This window comes from Bacillus rossius, chromosome 2 (genome assembly GCF_032445375.1).
Source record: "Bacillus rossius redtenbacheri isolate Brsri chromosome 2, Brsri_v3, whole genome shotgun sequence".
NCBI classification, from domain to species: domain Eukaryota; kingdom Metazoa; phylum Arthropoda; class Insecta; order Phasmatodea; family Bacillidae; genus Bacillus; species Bacillus rossius.
Genome location: NC_086331.1, coordinates 93,870,358 through 93,888,801, shown reverse-complemented (window position 1 = coordinate 93,888,801; position 18,444 = coordinate 93,870,358). Strand labels below are relative to the sequence as shown.

Genomic DNA, 18,444 nt, shown 5'->3' with positions numbered 1-18,444 from the left:
TATCACACACTTCCACACACTTTTGCACACACTTGCACACATTTTCACATACTGGTACACACTTTTGCACACCTTGCCCACACTTGCTCACTCTTTTGCACACACATGCCCACACTTTCACACACTTGCACACAATTTTGCAAACACTTGCACACACTTGCACACACTTTTGCAAACACTTGCCCACACATTTTTTATTAAAGTGAAGTATGGATTATTAAGAAAAAATTTTATTCCACCCATAAATTAGAATGCCAAATTTGAAAACAATATCTATGGTAGTACATTGAAAAACATTACACACACAATTTACCTGTGATTGGCTTCCCGCCAGTTTCCGTGGGCGGGTTCCAGGTCAAGCTGCAATTTGTCGGGCCATAGCCAGTAACCTCTGGCTGGCTCGGTGCGTCTGGAGGATCGAACGGACATTTCGCCACAACTGGTTTCCCTTCCAGTGGCTCAGAGAGCCCGTAGATATTTTCTGCTCTGACTCGGAACACGTACCGCTTGCCTTCGTGCAGAGACTTGACAGTAAAATTTGGCTTAGGACAATAGCCCGGAACAGTTCTCCAGTTGTCCAGACCAAACTCAGCCATTTCAACCACATAGCCTGCAAACATCCACACACAATGATGGGTTATTCATATTATGACAATTTTGTAATTTTTATTAATATTTTATAACACAATAAAAAAAAAATACTTTTATTTTAACTATAGACAAGCCTATTTGATATTTTTATGTCACTAGTGTACAAAAAAGTAACACTATATGCAGACTACAGTACATAGTACACAGAATGTGAGATTTTATAATTTACTACCTACTGTTTAGGGATACACTATTTATTGATATATCTTTATTTATTTATTAATTTGTACACAATTAATATAAAAGTAGAAAGATTTATGTAAGTTTTTTCAAGGCTTTTGTAATGTTAAGGTTTTAAATTTGAATTAATACAATACATATTTTAACTCCTTAAACAATAGTAAAAATACATAGTTAGATAAACAAGAAAACAGAAACAAAAAAAAAATACATTTCTTCAAATGAAACTTGAAAACATCATTTTTACTAACACCATAATAAATACCATAATATTATTAATTTATATCAATCAAAAGAATTAGTTAAAGTGTTTACAGTAATTTCCCTGAAATGACTTGATTTTTTTAGGTGATAGTGCATGTAATATTATTATTTATTTGTAATATGCCTACCGACAGTTTTATAACTTTAGGCGTAGGCACAACATAAAAAAAAGACATAAATAAAATAACAGTAAACAAAGGACACAAACACAAATGACAAACACAATTATAGATTAATCTAAAACGATTCAAGCAGTAACAACATTTGTCAATACAACATACAGAGTGATTTACTACAAAAATGAGATAATAACTACTAATGTAAGAATAAATAAATATACACAAATAAAGAAATATTTACAATTTAATAACAGTTCAAAGTTATTAGAAGAATAAAAATACTACATTATTAAAGACTAACTGTACAGTAAGATGACTTATACAGATTTGCAGTAAAAAATGATATTAAAGTTTAACTAAACTGCATATTCATTTAATTAATGTTTGAAATTAATCAATAAATAAGATTGTTGTTCTTGTATAGGGTACAAAGAGAAGCTAAAAGGCAACTGTTAAACTGGGGGATTCTTAAACCAGTATTCATAAGGATATAACCACATTTGATTTTATAGTTGTTGTGTGGGTTCGTCTAAACTAATTGCTATTTAATACAGCCGTACATTCTTCTGTATAATCTTGTATTTCGACTTGTTTACATTCAGTCCAAGACAACCTCCTACTTACACACTCGCCATAGACTAACTGATACAACATCTTTCCCTTTTTGTTAAGTTTCACAGTCTACTAATACTCTTGACTAGGTAACCCTTATACAGAAACACCAGTTACCTTTCACCTACTACTATACATTCCTATCACTGCTACATGCTAACGTACTAGTCAAGTTCACACTACTATGTACACCCCACAGCTGAGAGTCCCCAGTTCTTCCTTTCACAATATAACCTATGTTCGTCTAATACCTGCTACATTATTGCATTCACCATTGTACTGTTCTGGTTTCCCCCCAGTTTAGTAATAGTCTTTCATCCACCCGGGAGTGGTCTTTACTCTACTAGATTTTCTCGAATTCGGTACATTTACCCCGACATTCTGCTGGGATCGATTGTCCCAGCCCAACCATTCCGGTTCATCGTCAGACTCCAGTCCCCCCGATTCCTGGCTCACGGCTGGCTCTCCTGCCTGGACACTATCTGTTGCCACTTCTTTTCCCATTTGCCCATGCCTACTATTAGGTCCACTGACAACTTCACTGGTTCCTAGACTATCTCCTCCTGATACAGTTTCTTCGTAGTCGCTACTTTGGCACCCTGGTCTGTCTCGTGGCCACTTCAGAGGGGCGGGAACCAGATGACATCTGTTACGTCTGTACCTGCCTCCTTCTGCTTCCACGACGTATGCTCTGGGAACTCGTAGCTCTGCGGGTGTGCTCACCACCACTCCATATTTTTTTTTGTCTATTACCCATACCCTGTCCTTATTTTGTAAGGGGGCCAGGTCCCGTGTCCTGTGTCGCCGGTTGTACCACTGCCGTTGGTATTCCTTTTCTTTTTGTAAGTGGTTCTTCACTCCCTTGAAGACTGTATCATTGTGTAAGTTCAACGACGGTACTGATGTTCGGACCTTTCGCCCTAGCATAATTTCCAGGGGCGACATGCCCCCAGCCAAAGGTGTGCTGCGATGAGCTAGTAAGGCCTCGTAAATGTCCCCTCCTTTCGTCAGAAGTCTTTTTGCAGTCTTTACTGCTGCCTCCGCACACCCATTAGATTGGCTGTACAGGGGACTACTGGTGACGTGCTGAAAACCATATGACTGACCAAACTGCAAAAATGCACTTTTGAATTGAGGACCATTGTCAGTCCTCACTATCTCTGGGATGCCGAATCGAGAAAAGATGTTTTTGCACTCCTGCACAACAACTGCTTCAGTTAACTTGTTCAACTCGGTTAGCTCAAAGTACTTTGAATAATAGTCTGCAACCACCAGGTACCACTTCCCTTGACATTTCAGCAAATCGACCCCTACTTTTTGCCAAGGGTAGTCAGGAACCTTTTCTGCCACAAAAGGTTCTACTCCATTAGCCCGGTTTTCCACACAAACTGGGCATGTCTGGATGAGATTTTGTAACTGCGTGCTTAGCCCCAACCACCAGACCGATTCCTGAGCTCGGGCCCTACATCGTGTTATACCTAGATGACCTTTGTGTAGTTGCTGTAAAACATAAGTTTGCAGTTTCTCTGGAATAATTAATCTACTACCCTTCAACAGAAAACCTTTACCCACTGATATATCCCATCGATACTGATAGTATGGTTGGAGCTCAACCGGAACTTGATTTTTCCTTGGCCACTGGCCTTTTGTATACTGTCTTAACTTGATGCACACTGAGTCCTGTTGTTGGTTTTGTTTTATCTGGTCCATTATAGTCTGAGCCACTGACAGGTGATTAATAATCATATTGATCTGTGCCTGCGTGTCTGTCAACAACTCGTCCTCAACGTTCACCTCCTGCCACGGACTTCTGGACAGGCAGTCCGCTACTACTAACTGCTTCCCTGGTGTATACACAACCACATAGTTGTATTTCATGAGTCTTATTCTAAACCGTTGAAGTCGTGGAGAAAGCTCATCAATACTTTTGGACATCAAAATCTGTATGAGTGGTTTATGATCTGTCTCTAGGGTAACATTTTGCTGGCCTAGTATGTATTCTTGTAGTTTTTCACATGCCCACGTCAGCGCTAGTGCCTCTTTCTCAATTTGAGCATACCGACATTCAACTTTAGATAAAACTCTCGAGCCATAACAGACAGTATCTCGTGTTCCGTCTGTGTTTTGCTGGAACAGTGCAAATCCTAGCCCAAATGATGAGCTGTCAGCACTCACAATAAGCTCCTTCTCCGCGTCAAAGTGTGATAAGCAAGGTGATTGAGTAATAAGGTCTTTTGCTTTCATGAACGCTGCCTGTTGATCCCTACCCCAAACAAATGGCTGACCCTCCTTCAGCAGATTGGTCAGTGGTTGCAATACTTCGGAACGATTTGGGATGAACCTACCCACAAAGTTGACCATTCCCAAAAACCGCAACAGTGCTTGCTTACCCTCAGGTGCTGCAAATTTTTCAATGGCTTGTATTCTACTGGGCTCCACCCTAATACCTTCAGCTGATATTTCATGACCTAAAAAGGTAACTTTACTCACTCCAAACACACTTTTTTCTGTGTTTATAGTAATGCCCGTTGCACTGTACCTTTCCAATACCTGGCGCAATGTTCTGTCATGGTCTTCAACCGTGTCCCCGAACACCAGTACATCATCAACGTGATATACCACATTAGGGATACCTTCAAGTACTTGTGCTATTTTTGAACTGAAATACTCAGGTGCACAGTTCAACCCAAATGGGAGCCTTTTATACATAAACCGCCCAAATGGTGTGATGAATGTTGTTAAGGGTTGACTTTCCTTACTCAGGGGCACCTGGTAAAATCCAGAGTTAGCATCCAATTTGCTGAAGATCTTAGCCCCTTTCAGTTGTGCCAAGGTATAGTGGATCTTTGGAATAGGGAACACTGGTCGGTGGACGTACCTGTTTAGTTTAGTGAAGTCACCACAAATCCTTACTCCATCGCCTTTGGCGGTTACCACCATAGGAGCGCAGTACTCGGTCGGAACCTCCCCTGGTGTGATAACGTCCAGTCGGACCATCCTCTCTAGTTCCTGTTTCACTTTCTTTAACAACGGCAGGGGCACCATTCTTGGACTTGTCAATGCGTACGGTTTAGCTTCTGGTTGAAGGTGAATTTTCATGTCACTTTCCCATTTACCTAGACCAGAGAATAGGTTTGGAAACTCTGCTTCTACATTCACTCGGTGAACCACTTGAACCACGTCTAATGCTTGAATGGCATGTTTACCCAATAACGGATGGAGCAATTTTCCAATAAAATACACTTTAACTAATTGCCTACGCCCTCGATACTGCAATGTGAGATTCCTGTAACCGACTACATCCAGACTACGCCCATCTGGCCCGCATACATTACTAATGTTGGTTCCTTGTTGTAAGTCTTTTGGGTCCATCATCTCGCTTGGCATGCAGGTGACATCGGCTCCCGTATCAATCAAAAATTCCACCAATCTTTCCAGCTCCACCACTTGTAGGTGTACTTTAAATGGGTTAGATTGTTGAGTGTCCCTTATAACTCCTATCACATAGTCTGGTTCTCCATCTGGATCCGAGAGTTCACAGATGTGATGAAGATTTTTCTTGGTCCTGCACATCCTAGCAAAATGCCCTTGGCGTTCACACGTGTAGCATGTAATGTTCTGGGCAGGACAGTTATTTCTGCTGTGCGTCCGTCCACACTTCCCACAACTTCCAGTGTTCTGCATAGATGATTGACCACTTCCCTGATGTTCCCCGGAATCGAAGCTTCGACGTAGATTTTTTGACTCAAAACGGGCACTGAACCTACGATTCTGACCTGTGTCTGATTTACTGGAAGGTCCCTTCTTCTGTATGTAATTTATCTGCTCTTGATTTCCACGCAACTGCTGTGACTGTGATGTTTGCAACTCTCCCTGGCGGCACATATTAATGGCATCTTGCAAGGTCAGGGTACACTGGAGCTGCATTTTTTCACTTAGCGAGACGTCTTGCATCCCGACCACTATTCTGTCGCGAATAAGCTCGTCTTTCAAGGGGCCGTAATCACAGTGATCGGCGAGGTTATGCAGGGCCGTAATGAACTGTTCCGCAGTTTCCCCTTTTTGTTGAATTCGCGAGTTGAACTTGAATCTTTCAAAAATTATATTTACTCGAGGCTTGAAGTGTCTATCAAAGGCCTGCACTAATTCTTTGTAAGTCCACCCACTCGTTGGTTTCTCGAACGTGACTATCACTTCATCCGCTTTCTCCCCTAACACATACATTAATAAGTCGATCTTCTCTTCATCCTTGCATTTGTTCTGACCACTGAGATTTAGATAACGATCGAATCGGACTTTCCACTTGAACCAGGCGTTAGGGTCAGTAAAATCCAGAGGCCCCGGTGGTTTAAGCTGTTTCCCAATTACTAATGATGATTCGCAACATTTTTTTTCCTCGCCGCCGTCTGCCATGTTGACGTTTATCATCTCGGGCGCAAGTTCCACTTCAGGTTTTTTTTTCCATCACAATCTTCTACCGGCGAACACGCGAGATCCCACTTCTGACACCATGTTGTGTGGGTTCGTCTAAACTAATTGCTATTTAATACAGCCGTACATTCTTCTGTATAATCTTGTATTTCGACTTGTTTACATTCAGTCCAAGACAACCTCCTCCTTACACACTCGCCATAGACTAACTGATACAACAATAGTTATAACAGTTATGTACCAAACAAGCATCTACTTGAATCCTACGATCTGAGAGAAGTGTCAGAGTTGGTTGCAGAAACTTCTTTATATTAATTAGTTTAACTATTTTGTTTTGATTACTTTCTATTTATTACAATCTATTGTATTGATATTATTCCGAATAATAGAGCAATATTCTAATTTGGTTCTAATTAAAGAAAAATAAAGTGATAGGATTCAATCAGAATAGCACAGAAAGTAATGTATTTTATAAGGGCCAAGATTCTATGGGTGAAAGAATATAAATTGTCAATGTGTTTATTAAAATATATTTAAAGTCTAAATTGATTCCAAGATCTTTAATGCAATGGGTTTTAAAGGTAATTAGGTTGTTATGTTTATAGTTAATATTGACTGCATAAAGTTTTCTAGTAAATGATCTTAGTTTTTTGTATTAAAAGTAACCAGATTTCTAGAACACCAATTATTAACTTTAATGTCATTCTGGAGTAGAATGCAATCATTTGGTGAGGTAATTTTCATGTAGATTTTAAGATCATCAGCAAAAAGAACACCTGTTGAGTGATAAAGGAAAAAGGCGATGTCATTAATAAAGATTTTAAAAAGGAGAGGTGAAAATTTACCATCCTGCGGAACACCAGAACTCGCAAGAAATGGAAGGAATTATGATTATTTAAGGATACATTTTGATTTCTATTCTTAAGAAAGCTGGAGAACCAATTAATATAATTAATACTTTTTTGGAGTAGCAATGAATGATTTACTGTATCAAAAGCCTTGGCTAGATCAAAATAGCAGGCATTGGCCTGACCTCGGTTTGTAACTTCATTATAAATGGGATTTATAAATGTAATAGAAGAGGTTGACATTCTATGTCTAAAACCATGTTGAGTACATACTATATATTTCATTACTGAGTTCAAAATTTAATAATTTAAATATGAATTTTACAGAAATTTTTGAAAAACCATTAAGCAAAGAGATTGGTTTATAATTTGAACTAGATAATTTTGAACTATTTTTGTGAATATGAGTTATTTATGCAATTTTCCATTTATACGGAAAAACTTGAGATTTTTGACTAGAATTGTATATATGTGTTAAAAGAGGGGCAAGTAAATAGGAACAACCTTTTAGAATGAAATTAGAGCTCCCATTTGGATTGGCTAATCTAGAAGATTTTAAAGCCCTAATACACCATAGGTAGTAAAAGACTTTCAGTAATATTAAGAACAAATATAGTATCAAGACATGTGTCCAATATAGGAACTAGGTGATTGCCACTAGAAGGTAAATATACACTAGAGAAATATTGAGCAAACATATTGGATAACACTGCAGGATCATTAATAGTAGTACCATTGGATTTCAGTGATATCTGTTCATAATAACAATCAGTCATTAATTTTTCATAACACAAAATTTTTTTTGGAATTATGCTTGATGTTATTGTTCGAGACCACTTGTTTATGAAAATGAGAAAAACAAGCGTTATAGTACATATTGTTACTTTGTTTGTAGATTTTATGGAAATGTTTCTTTGATTTCAAAGCTTGAATTAATTCATTAGAGAACCATGCAGGATGTTTAGATGTTATTTTTTTTAAATATAAACAGGGAAGAAGCTGTTTACAGTAAACTCTCGCCAGTCCGTGGCCCGAGAATCCGAAGTTCTCAGAAATCCGGGGTATTTCCGAAGTGACATGATCGTTACTGTTTAGATGTATGTATCACTATTCTCAGTGGATGATAAGAGCGACGCTCACTGATATATATAGCGCGGTAAAAGGCTCTGAACTGGCGCGCAGTCATCTCGTTCCCGTCAGATAACTGTGAAATTTGAGCGGTGACCGTAACATTATATGGCGGGAAAATAAAGATAAAGGTGTAATGCCTTTTCCTCTGGTGCTTTCAAGAAATTTTTTAACGGTTTTTTACACCTAAAACTTCAAAACCATGCCTTTTAGCCATTTTAACTCCTCTTAATCCGATATAAAAAAAACAGTTGGGCATTAGCAAATTCTTAAATGCTTTTCGTAAACAGACTCCAGTCGGATATTTAGAGTAGGTTGGAAATCGCGTAGGTTTTCCTGAAGCTCTGGGCACCGTGTGTCAGTGTGTGAAACATGTTGCCAGTGACAAGTTTCCTAGCTGTGCGCGGCACACGACTGTAGTTGTCATGCGTCACACGCCGGGAATGCTGGCCGGAGGGAAGGTGAGTATAGTTCATTTGCGGTAAAAATAAATACTCTAACCGCCCTGCTAAATTTTTCCATTAAAGAAATTTTGAAGTTTCAGAGATTTTCCAGCAGAAATAATGTTCTGTAACTAACAAACAAATTGTATCAAAAAATTAACGGTAAATGGCTGCCGTGGGGGGCCTTAAAAAAATGTTCATTTTACCGGGAATGGACTATACAACCTGGCTTTCGTCGCATGCAGTGTGGAGTAGGGGAGGAAGGATGTTGACAGTTTCACACGCAGAAAATGGCTAGAGGGCTGGAGAGAGGGAGAGAGATGGTTTGTTGTCTGGGAGGGAGAGGTAAGCCGTATGACGTCATGCATCCGCTGCCTTTGCAGCCGCCAGCCTGTCTAGACGAGATTCTTGCACTCCCACTTACGTCGCACAAGCTACTGCTGCCGTGTTTTTAAACGGACTGTCCAATTTTTTTTCTCTTCTTATACGAACATTAGTAAGTGCACTATAAACCAACACAAAATATATGCTGCATGTTAAATAATAGCTTTGTATAAGCTTTTATTGTGAGTTTTACCATTTTTTCCCCGATTATTTTTGTTTTGTGCCAAAATTTCAGATTTTTTGATGGTTCTAGTGTACAATTAACAAATTATTTTTTTTTTATTTCTCCCGTTTCTCTTTAGTTTAACTGGACTGGCCGTGTGTCTGTGAGGGAGTGGCCTTGAGTCTCTTGCCAGCTACGTATCGCTTCTCTCAACCGCCCCTCCTAAATTCACTTCCCCTTATCAAGGGGCTTCCCGTTTCAGCGCACGCCACATTGCTACGCCTAGCTCTTTCACATCAAAGTGCGACTTCGGGTGCCATTAATTTAATTTAAGATGACTTTAAATTACTTTTTACACAATTTACTACCAACTTGAACAAATGGGTGTGTTAAATTTAATCAGGCCAGGCTGTAAATTTTCAGGAAAAAAAATTTCTCGGGTGCTTCATTTACTATGAATGGACTATACTGGTATTGCTTACGTACCATTCTGTTAACTTCTCAAGTGTCTTGTTTATTATGACGTCCTGTGGTAGTATTACATGTTCATTGACTACCATCTTATCTTTTAGAATTTTTTTTTGTATTTTAATGAAAATTTTTCAAAAATCCGAAGTTTTCAAAAATCCGAAGGTCATAAATCCCCGACACCCACGGATTTGCGAGAGTTTACTGTATATTAGCATTAATACAAGTGTATAGTTGATCAACGAGTTCATTGACATCATTACACTTATATAAATTTGACCAATTGTGATTTTTAATTGAATTGCAAACACCAAGAAAACTGCAGTTTTTGGGAATGTTAAAATTTCCAAGAACCAACAAATCATCTTGACAAGTGAAAAGTTTATCTTCAAGAATCTCAATATAGGCTTGGTATGTATTATAGGATACATTAGGAAATAAGTAAACATTGCAGAGTGTGAGAAAATTGGAAGATGAGATTTAGAATCTAAGTGAAACAGCTTCCATTCCTGGGAAATCAAAATTGTCAATAACTTTAGCAGATAAAAATTAATGTTTTTTAACAGCAATTAAAGCAACGCCACCTCCATTCTTCAAAGTAAGTGGAGAGTTCCTGTCATTTCTAAAAAATCAGGTTTTGGTTCATGAAATAATGTGAATTAATACTGGTTTCGTTTAACCATGTTTCTGTAAGACAAATAATGTCATTAGTGGAGTTAACAAGGTTTTCGAAAAATCAAAGAGATTTTGTTCGAAGTCCCCTGACTTTTGCTAAGCAATTACCCAATCTTTGCTAAATGTCTGCACTGAAGAACACTAAAACGCTCCTCCTGGCACCGGGGAAGAAGTAGAGGCTGTAATGGAAGGATTGGAGGTCTCGCTGCTAGCAATTTTAGGCTCCTGAGCGATTAAGAAGACATTGCTGGCTACCTGATCTGGATGAAGTTTCCCGTAAAAAGGGCTTATAAGACATCCACTCGGCCAGAAAACAATACTGTTTAATCTATCAAAGTCCTCTTTCAAGACAGATACATGGAAAGATGCATACATGTTAAATTTTCTACGAAGTTTTGTCACTTTAAATTGAGCAATGTTGATTTCTTGTGAAATGTAATCAATAATTTATTTTTCCTATACGTTTGATTCAAAACACGTGACCAAGCAGGCTTTTGTCTTTATGTGAATTGGTATAGAGACTGTTTTTAAGGTAGAACTATATCTAATTCCAACTTATATTAGTATTTTTTTGTTTTTATTATGTTGAGAGGCAATATTCCCGTTGGGACGAGGTTTGCGTGCATGTTGCACAACGGTTAATCCATTGCTGTTGACAAGCCGGTTGTTGTTCAGTAAGCTCGTGACTATGCTGGATTCTTTCTGAGTCGAAATCAGGTCATCGGTCGGTGTGCGGTTGCCAGACATTCCTGATGTTACAACATGGTCAGCTTTCTTGTGTTGGGGAGCTTTTTTAACCACTTGACTATATTAAGTGATGTCGTAATCTTTCTGAGAAATCAGACTTAGTTTGATCAGTAGTAATTCTTGTCTTATTTTGGCTGTTTTAGATCTTGAATACATCAGGAGGGTCTTTAAGAATGCATTTTAATTTTTTAGATCTTCAACTTTATCACATAAAGATTTAACATATTTTATGAGTTCATCTATGTTAGTCACTTCATATTTACAAACTTTCCTTGTTTGTTGTTTTACTTTAACGAAAAAATTAGAGTTAGGTTTCTTACGCGGAGATCAAAACATGTTTTGCTGGACGCAAACACGCAAACACGTCCATCCTGTTTGAACACACGGCCACTACTGATACCATACTATAATTTATAGATAACTCAGGCTGGATACAAACCAGTGAACTCAACCCTTTAGGTAGCATATTCTAACCATTTAAAAAACCCAAAAGAAATAATAAATGATAAAATTTTTTAACAACTTTGTCTAGGCTACCAACAGACATACACACTGTTACCTGTGATATCACCACCGCCGTCATCGTGTGGCGGGTTCCATGACAATGTCACACTGTCTTGTGAAATGTTGCTGTACGACAGAGGACCCTTTGGTTCACCCGGCTTGTCCACGACTGTAACTTCTATATCAGCAGAATCTTGTCCATAGTCATTCTTAGCCGTAATAGTGTATTTCCCGGAATCATTGCGGTTGGAGGCTTCTACACGCAAAGTTGTGCTATCGCTTGTTGTATCCATCTGGGAAAAATAAAAATAAATTATGTTTTAAAGTTTGTAAAGAATTTCTTAATGTTACTTATTATTTTACTTCATAAGATCCTGGCTTTAATGTTCTAATTAATTATGAATTTTTATTACATCTTACGCTAAACAAATTATAATAACAAAAGTAATAAGAAGGAATGCAGTAGATTGCACACACAGTTTACAAAAAAAATTCTGTTACATATTTACCGATATTCTGTTGGATTCTGGCAGCCTGCTAGAATTCTTAGTCCATTCCACTGTGGGCAGTGGGGCTCCTGAGAGAGGAATTTGAATGTTAATGGGCTCCCCAGCGCGAACTTTAATCTTCTTTCCGTATAGTCCATCGAGGTAGAGCTTCGGCTTCTCTGTAGGTAAAAAAAAAAAAATAAAAAAAAAATAAAACAGGAATTATTTACTTACTACGTGTACGTAAATAGTTCAGAGACAATAGCACTTCATATTTTATAAAATAGCTATATGTTAACTTTAAAAACAAAAGCATTTTCAAAGTCTTTATTTTAGGTGTCTATGGTTCCTAAAGCTTCATGCTTATGCAGCAGAACAACTGGTGAGATTTCATTCTTAACCCCTTGGTAGAACTCTTGAAAACCAAGCTAGAACACAAAGGGTTCAGAACTCACTTTAGTATTGGAGATAACACTATCCTTAACTTTTCTATTCATAGCGATGTGACATAAAATAGCCCAACATAAAATATATTCTTGAAAATATTTTATATGCAACAAAATAATGAAAAACATTTCTCGACCATATTTTACTACGATAGATAAAATCAAAGAAATTTGGTATATCTTCATTCCTAAAATTGTTTATATATATATATATATATTTACATTGATAAAAACGAAACTAAGTTTTAGTACTACAAAAACTTTTGTTTTATATGAGAACTATTAAACCTTTACCAAAACTGTCACATCACAATTCTATTCAAAAATTTATAAAAAAAATTAACTCAACATTTATGTATAGCAGATTTATTTCGTCTGGCACAGACTTATTATGAATCAAATTTTTGTACAACACTCATGTAGACCTATTAATTAATTAAAAGTGAGTTTAAGGTAAATGTTCAAAGAAAACATTCTATCTCATGTTCATAAAAATCTCAGATTGTTCGTAAGTCCAATTAATAGTCTTTATTTTATATTTCATTTATTATATTGTTTTAGAATGAAAGTCAGCTATTGTTATTGTTAATAGGTTATATTAAAACTCGGCATCTTTCTTAATATTGTGTAATTTCCTCTTTCTATTACACACATTTCTCACACACTAGCCATATTTATTTTCTTACTTACTCTATAACAGTCGTACCAACATAACTTATTCAAACCAACACCAAAGTTACCTAATGATTTTATTGTTTCCAACAGCCCCCCTCAATTAACGTTATTAGGTAGACTTTGCAAAACAACTAAGTAAACAATACAAGTGAACAGCTAAAAAAAAAAAACTTAACCAATAATTTGCATTATTCTAGCCCTATACTTCTTATACATTTCAAGAGTGTGATCTTATTCACTGCTTTAGTGAACATGTCAGCTATTTGATCCTGAGTACAAACATATTTTACACTGATAAGACCCTCACTGATTTTTTCTCGAACAAAATGATGGCGAATGTCAATGTGTTTCAACCGTTTGTGATTCTCTGGGTTTTTTGACACTCTTATTGCACCTTGATTGTCTTCGTATAGGATCACAGGTTCATTTTTTAACACTCCCAGATCCTGCAGTACCCCTCTGATCCAACACGCTTCAGCCGCTGCACCACTCAGAGCCATGTATTCCGCCTCGGTAGATGACAGGGCAACAGTTGACTGTTTCTTGGAGGTCCAGGTGATGGTATTACCTTGGAGTTGGAATACAAAACCTGATGTAGATTTTCTTTCTTCCACATCTCCTCCCCAGTCTGCATCAGCGTATCCACTCAGCTGATCTGCGGGTTCTTGTCGTCGGTAGACGAGTGTCAAGTCCAAGGTCCCTTTTATATATCTCAAAACGCGTTTTAGGGCAACCCATACTGCTTCACCTGCCGGGTTTTGATATCTACTCAGAATGCCAAGAGTAGCACTAAGATCTGGTCTTGTGCCTAGGGCGACATACAACAGGCTTCCAATAATCTGTCGACATTTTGTTTCCAGCTCTTTGTCTTCTTCAGTGTCCTGGAAGTTTATTTTACACAGTGGGTCCATTGGTGTGGACACAGGTCTACAGTCCGCCATTCCATATTTCACTAACAATGATTTCAAAAAATGAGTTTGATTCAATTTTAGAGTTCCAGACTTACAATCTTGAGAGATAAAAATTCCTAAGTAGTTTGACACTGGTCCTAGGTCTTTCATCTTGAAATTGTTCTTCAGACTTTCTTTCAATGCCTGAATTTGGTTCTCATCATTGCCTACTATTAGCAGGTCATCCACATACAGCAGAACATATAGCTTCGTTTTGTCTGTGTTCTTGACATACAAGCAGTAATCATGTTTTGATCTTTTCAATCCTTCCCTTTCTATAGCTTCATTGAACTTTTCGTTCCAGCATTTTGGTGATTTTTTAAGTCCATAGAGAGATTTTTTTAGTTTGTAAACTGTCTTTTCATCCCCCTCCATTCCATCTGGTTTTGCTATGAAAACTTCGTCATCTATATCACCATAAAGAAAAGCACTTTGAACATCCATTTGATATACCGGCATGCCCAGGTCATTTGCAGTCGCCAACAGAATTCTAAGCGTCGCCATCTTAGCCACTGGTGCATACACTTCACTTGCATCAAAAACGCTGAGCTGCTCAAAACCTCTTGCAACTAGTCTCGCTTTGTACTGCACTGGTTCTCCTTTTTCATTTCGTTTAATCTTAAATACCCATTTGCTGCCTATGACGCAGGCATCTTTTGGAGGTATAACTTCTGACCAGGTGTCATTTTCCTTTATAGAGTTCAATTCAATATTGATAGCTTCTTTCCACTTTTGCCTTTCATTGCTCATCATTGCTTCTCCATATGTTTGCGGCTCATCTGCACAAAGAAAACTTGTCTCATATTGGCTCAGATACCTTGGTTCCTTTAGTTTTGTTCTATCCCTCAAATTACATGTTCCCACCTTTTCACATATCTTTCCACAGTTATCTGTTTCAAAGCCTCTGAATTCCTCTTCATCTGCAGATTCATTATTTAAGGAACTATGTTCAATCGTACTGCTTCCCTCTACATTTTCCAGTTGTATGCCTTCCGCTTCATCCCTGTAGTGCTCTTCAGTTTGGATAGGTTTGGTAACTTCGATTTCCATTGTTGTTGTTACACCATCTGGCTTGAACACTACATTTCTTGATATTTCAATTTTTCCTCGGTTCGGTACATACACCCTGTAGGCCTTAGCATTTTCCTGATACCCTACAAATAGTCCTTTTGTGCTCTTAGGGTCCCATTTCTTTCTTTTCTCTTTAGGCACCTGCATGTAAGTCTCTGTTCCAAAGACTTCAAAATGTTTGATTTCAGGAACTGACTTGAACCATAGTTCATATGGGCTTTTTCCTTTAACAGAACTCGTGCCTGTCCGGTTGATGGTGTATACTGCAGTATTAACTGCTTCCGCCCATAAGGTTTTGTTCAGGTTTTTGGCTGCCAGCATAGTCCTGGTTGCCTCCACAACTGTTCTTAGTTCTCTTTCAACTTTCCCATTTTGCTCTGGGCAGTAAGGTGCAGACTTCTGGTGCCGTATTCCCATTTCATCAGTGATATTCCGCATTTCTTGACTGCACAGTTCAGTGTTGTTTCCCGTTCTCAGAATTTTTACTGGATTTCCGGTGTCGTTCTTAGCTATACTTAGAAAGTTCTTAATCTTTTCTTTAGCTTCAGATTTGAACTTCAAGAAGTAAACAAATTTATACCTTGAAAAATCATCTTTTATCAATAGGAAATACCTTGAACCTCCAATTGATGCTGTTTCCATCGGGCCACAAATGTCTGCATGAACGATCTCACAAGTGTCCGTCGTTTTGTGTTCACTTGATGAAAAAGGCAGTCTCTGTTGTTTCCCCTTCATGCAAGCTTCACAAAAGAAGTCCTCAGTACCTTGCACTTCTATGTTGTGGCTCTTCAGAATATTTTTGACCTGCTCTGTATTTTGGTGCACCAACTTTTCATGCCATATTTTAATGGAAGGCTTCTTCACAACACTCACCACAGCTGGGATTGGTTCACACCTAAACATCATCTTGTACAGCTTCCCCTCCAGAGTTCCAACAGCATACACTTTTCCAGATTTACTAAGTTCACATTTAGACTCTCTACATTCAATTTAATAACCTCTTCTCAACACTGCACCAACAGAGAATAAATTGAATTTGATATCAGGAACATATAACACATCTTTTATCTCCGATATTTGCCAAGAATTACCATCATACACCTCTACTCTCACAGTCCCTACCTCGTTTGCTACAAGAGTTGACCCATCACCAATTACAATATGTTTTTCACTATCTAGCTTGCACATGTCATAAAAAAAATGTCTTTGAGCACACATGTGTTCAGATGCTCCACTGTCCACATGCCAGCTTTTGTCATCCAGGCTTTCACTTACCATTGCAGCACTGATAAAAGCATTCAGATTGCCCCCCTTTAGTGTACGATGAGCAGGTTCAGAGCTATTTTCAGCTTTTAACCTCCATCTACAATCTTTACTGATATGTCCCATCTTTTTGCAGTAATAGCACATACGTCTCCCGCCTGGATTATTAGTTTTCGATTTATTAGAATAGCAGTTTTTCTGAATGTGTCCTGCCTTCCCACACTTAAAACACTTTAATGGATTTGGCCTACCTTGATTTTTAGACAACAGGGCGTTATCCTGACTGCCCTTTCCAGAGATACGCTCCTCTTCAATCAACAGACGTGCACTTAACTCTGACAGTTTTTGGTCCTTTGTTGACACAGACTCCCAAGCCGACACAAAGTGTTTATATTCTTCCGGTAGTGATACTAAAATCTTCGTCATTAGCATTTGATCGGACAGCTTCTCCCCATGCTGCTTCAGCCGGACCACCAACTCTTGCAGTTTTGACAGGAAAGCCGCGACTCCTTCCCCTTCGTATTTTAAAGAAAAGAACTTGTGCTGAAGTTGATGCAAGCTTACTTCCGACTGCTGTTAAAATTGATAACAATTTATTCCACATCTCTTGTGCTGACTCGCAAGCCAAAATGTGCATCATTGGTCCTTCTTCTAATCTTGTGACAATTATTTCTTGAGCTTTGCTGTCTCGTGTCACCCATTCCTTTAATTTCTTCTTTTCCGTCTCGGTTAGTGAATCGTCATCCACCACAGTAGGTTTAAACTCCTCTCCAGACACCACACTATATAAACCTTTTGATTTTAACACGACCGTAATTTGAAATTTCCAAACACTCCAGTTTGATCCATTTGCCAATCTAATGTAGTTGTAGTTGGATTCCATAATGGATGCCCACACTGCGTATTTTCTTCTTCTTTTCTCAACACATCACTATCGCAATAAAACTGTGATACTTATTCAATAACACCAGTGTACTTTCATACGTCCTGGGCCCATAACCTGTAAATAGGTTATATTAAAACTCGGCATCTTTCTTAATATTGTGTAATTTCCTCTTTCTATTACACACATTTCTCACACACTAGCCATATTTATTTTCTTACTTATTCTATAACAGTCGTACCAACATAACTTATTCAAACCAACACCAAAGTTACCTAATGATTTTATTGTTTCCAACAGTTATATTGATTAAAATTCTATGACTATGTTTCAGCATTTCGAAGTATCTTCACAAGATATGAAAAACAAATCATGCTGCAATATACTTTAAAAACAGTACCAGTATACAAAAAAAAGTAATATTAATTTAATTTACAATGGCATATGTCCATGAAATTTTTTTAAATCAAGCTTCATCACTGCAAGAATCATTCAAAGAACATTTAGGATGTTACAGGGTTAAATGTCACACAAGCTTACAGCGACGGAACCTCAAAAATCAAAGTAGTCTCCGAAACACTTTGGTACCAATTCGGTGATCATAAACTCACTTTCCACAGGGGTGCTGATAATGTTAGGGAGAAAAATTTTAGGGTTCGGTTTTTTTAAAAATACTTTTGAATTGTGGTGTATCAGTTATTTTCTGTGTTACTGTGTTATCTTGCTTTGTTGTCAAAATTAAAAATTATTTTTATTTGAAATAAATCATTTTATTTGGCTTTAGCTTTTTTTCTTAAGAGATATGTTATAGGCTAGGGAACGTTTATTTTATATTTACATGCTGAAAATTTCCACCACCATGAGTATGATCCCTCTCCTCAATAACCTAGCTTCTGCAAAAAAAAAATATAGAAAAGCAAGCCAAACACATCAAATAGGACGTGAGCAGGTGAAGCTGGGTTGAACAGCTGTGTGCGGGGCTCGTGGATCGATCAGTGTTATGCTGGGAATGTCCTGTCTTCCATCAGCATGTTCAATGTTCATGTTCATG

The 18,444-nt window shown here is 37.8% G+C and overlaps 1 protein-coding gene across 1 annotated transcript in view; it reads right to left on the bottom strand.

Moving 5' to 3' along the window:
* LOC134529473 (twitchin) overlaps positions 1 to 18,444 on the bottom strand; it is a 547,023-nt gene that overhangs the window by 90,881 nt on the left and 437,698 nt on the right. The window contains exons 113-115 of the mRNA XM_063363606.1: positions 12,127 to 12,284; positions 11,673 to 11,910; positions 314 to 610 (exon numbers count right to left, since the gene is read on the bottom strand). Coding sequence (XP_063219676.1) covers positions 314 to 610; positions 11,673 to 11,910; positions 12,127 to 12,284 — 693 coding nt within the window. The remainder of the gene's footprint in view (positions 1 to 313; positions 611 to 11,672; positions 11,911 to 12,126; positions 12,285 to 18,444) is intronic.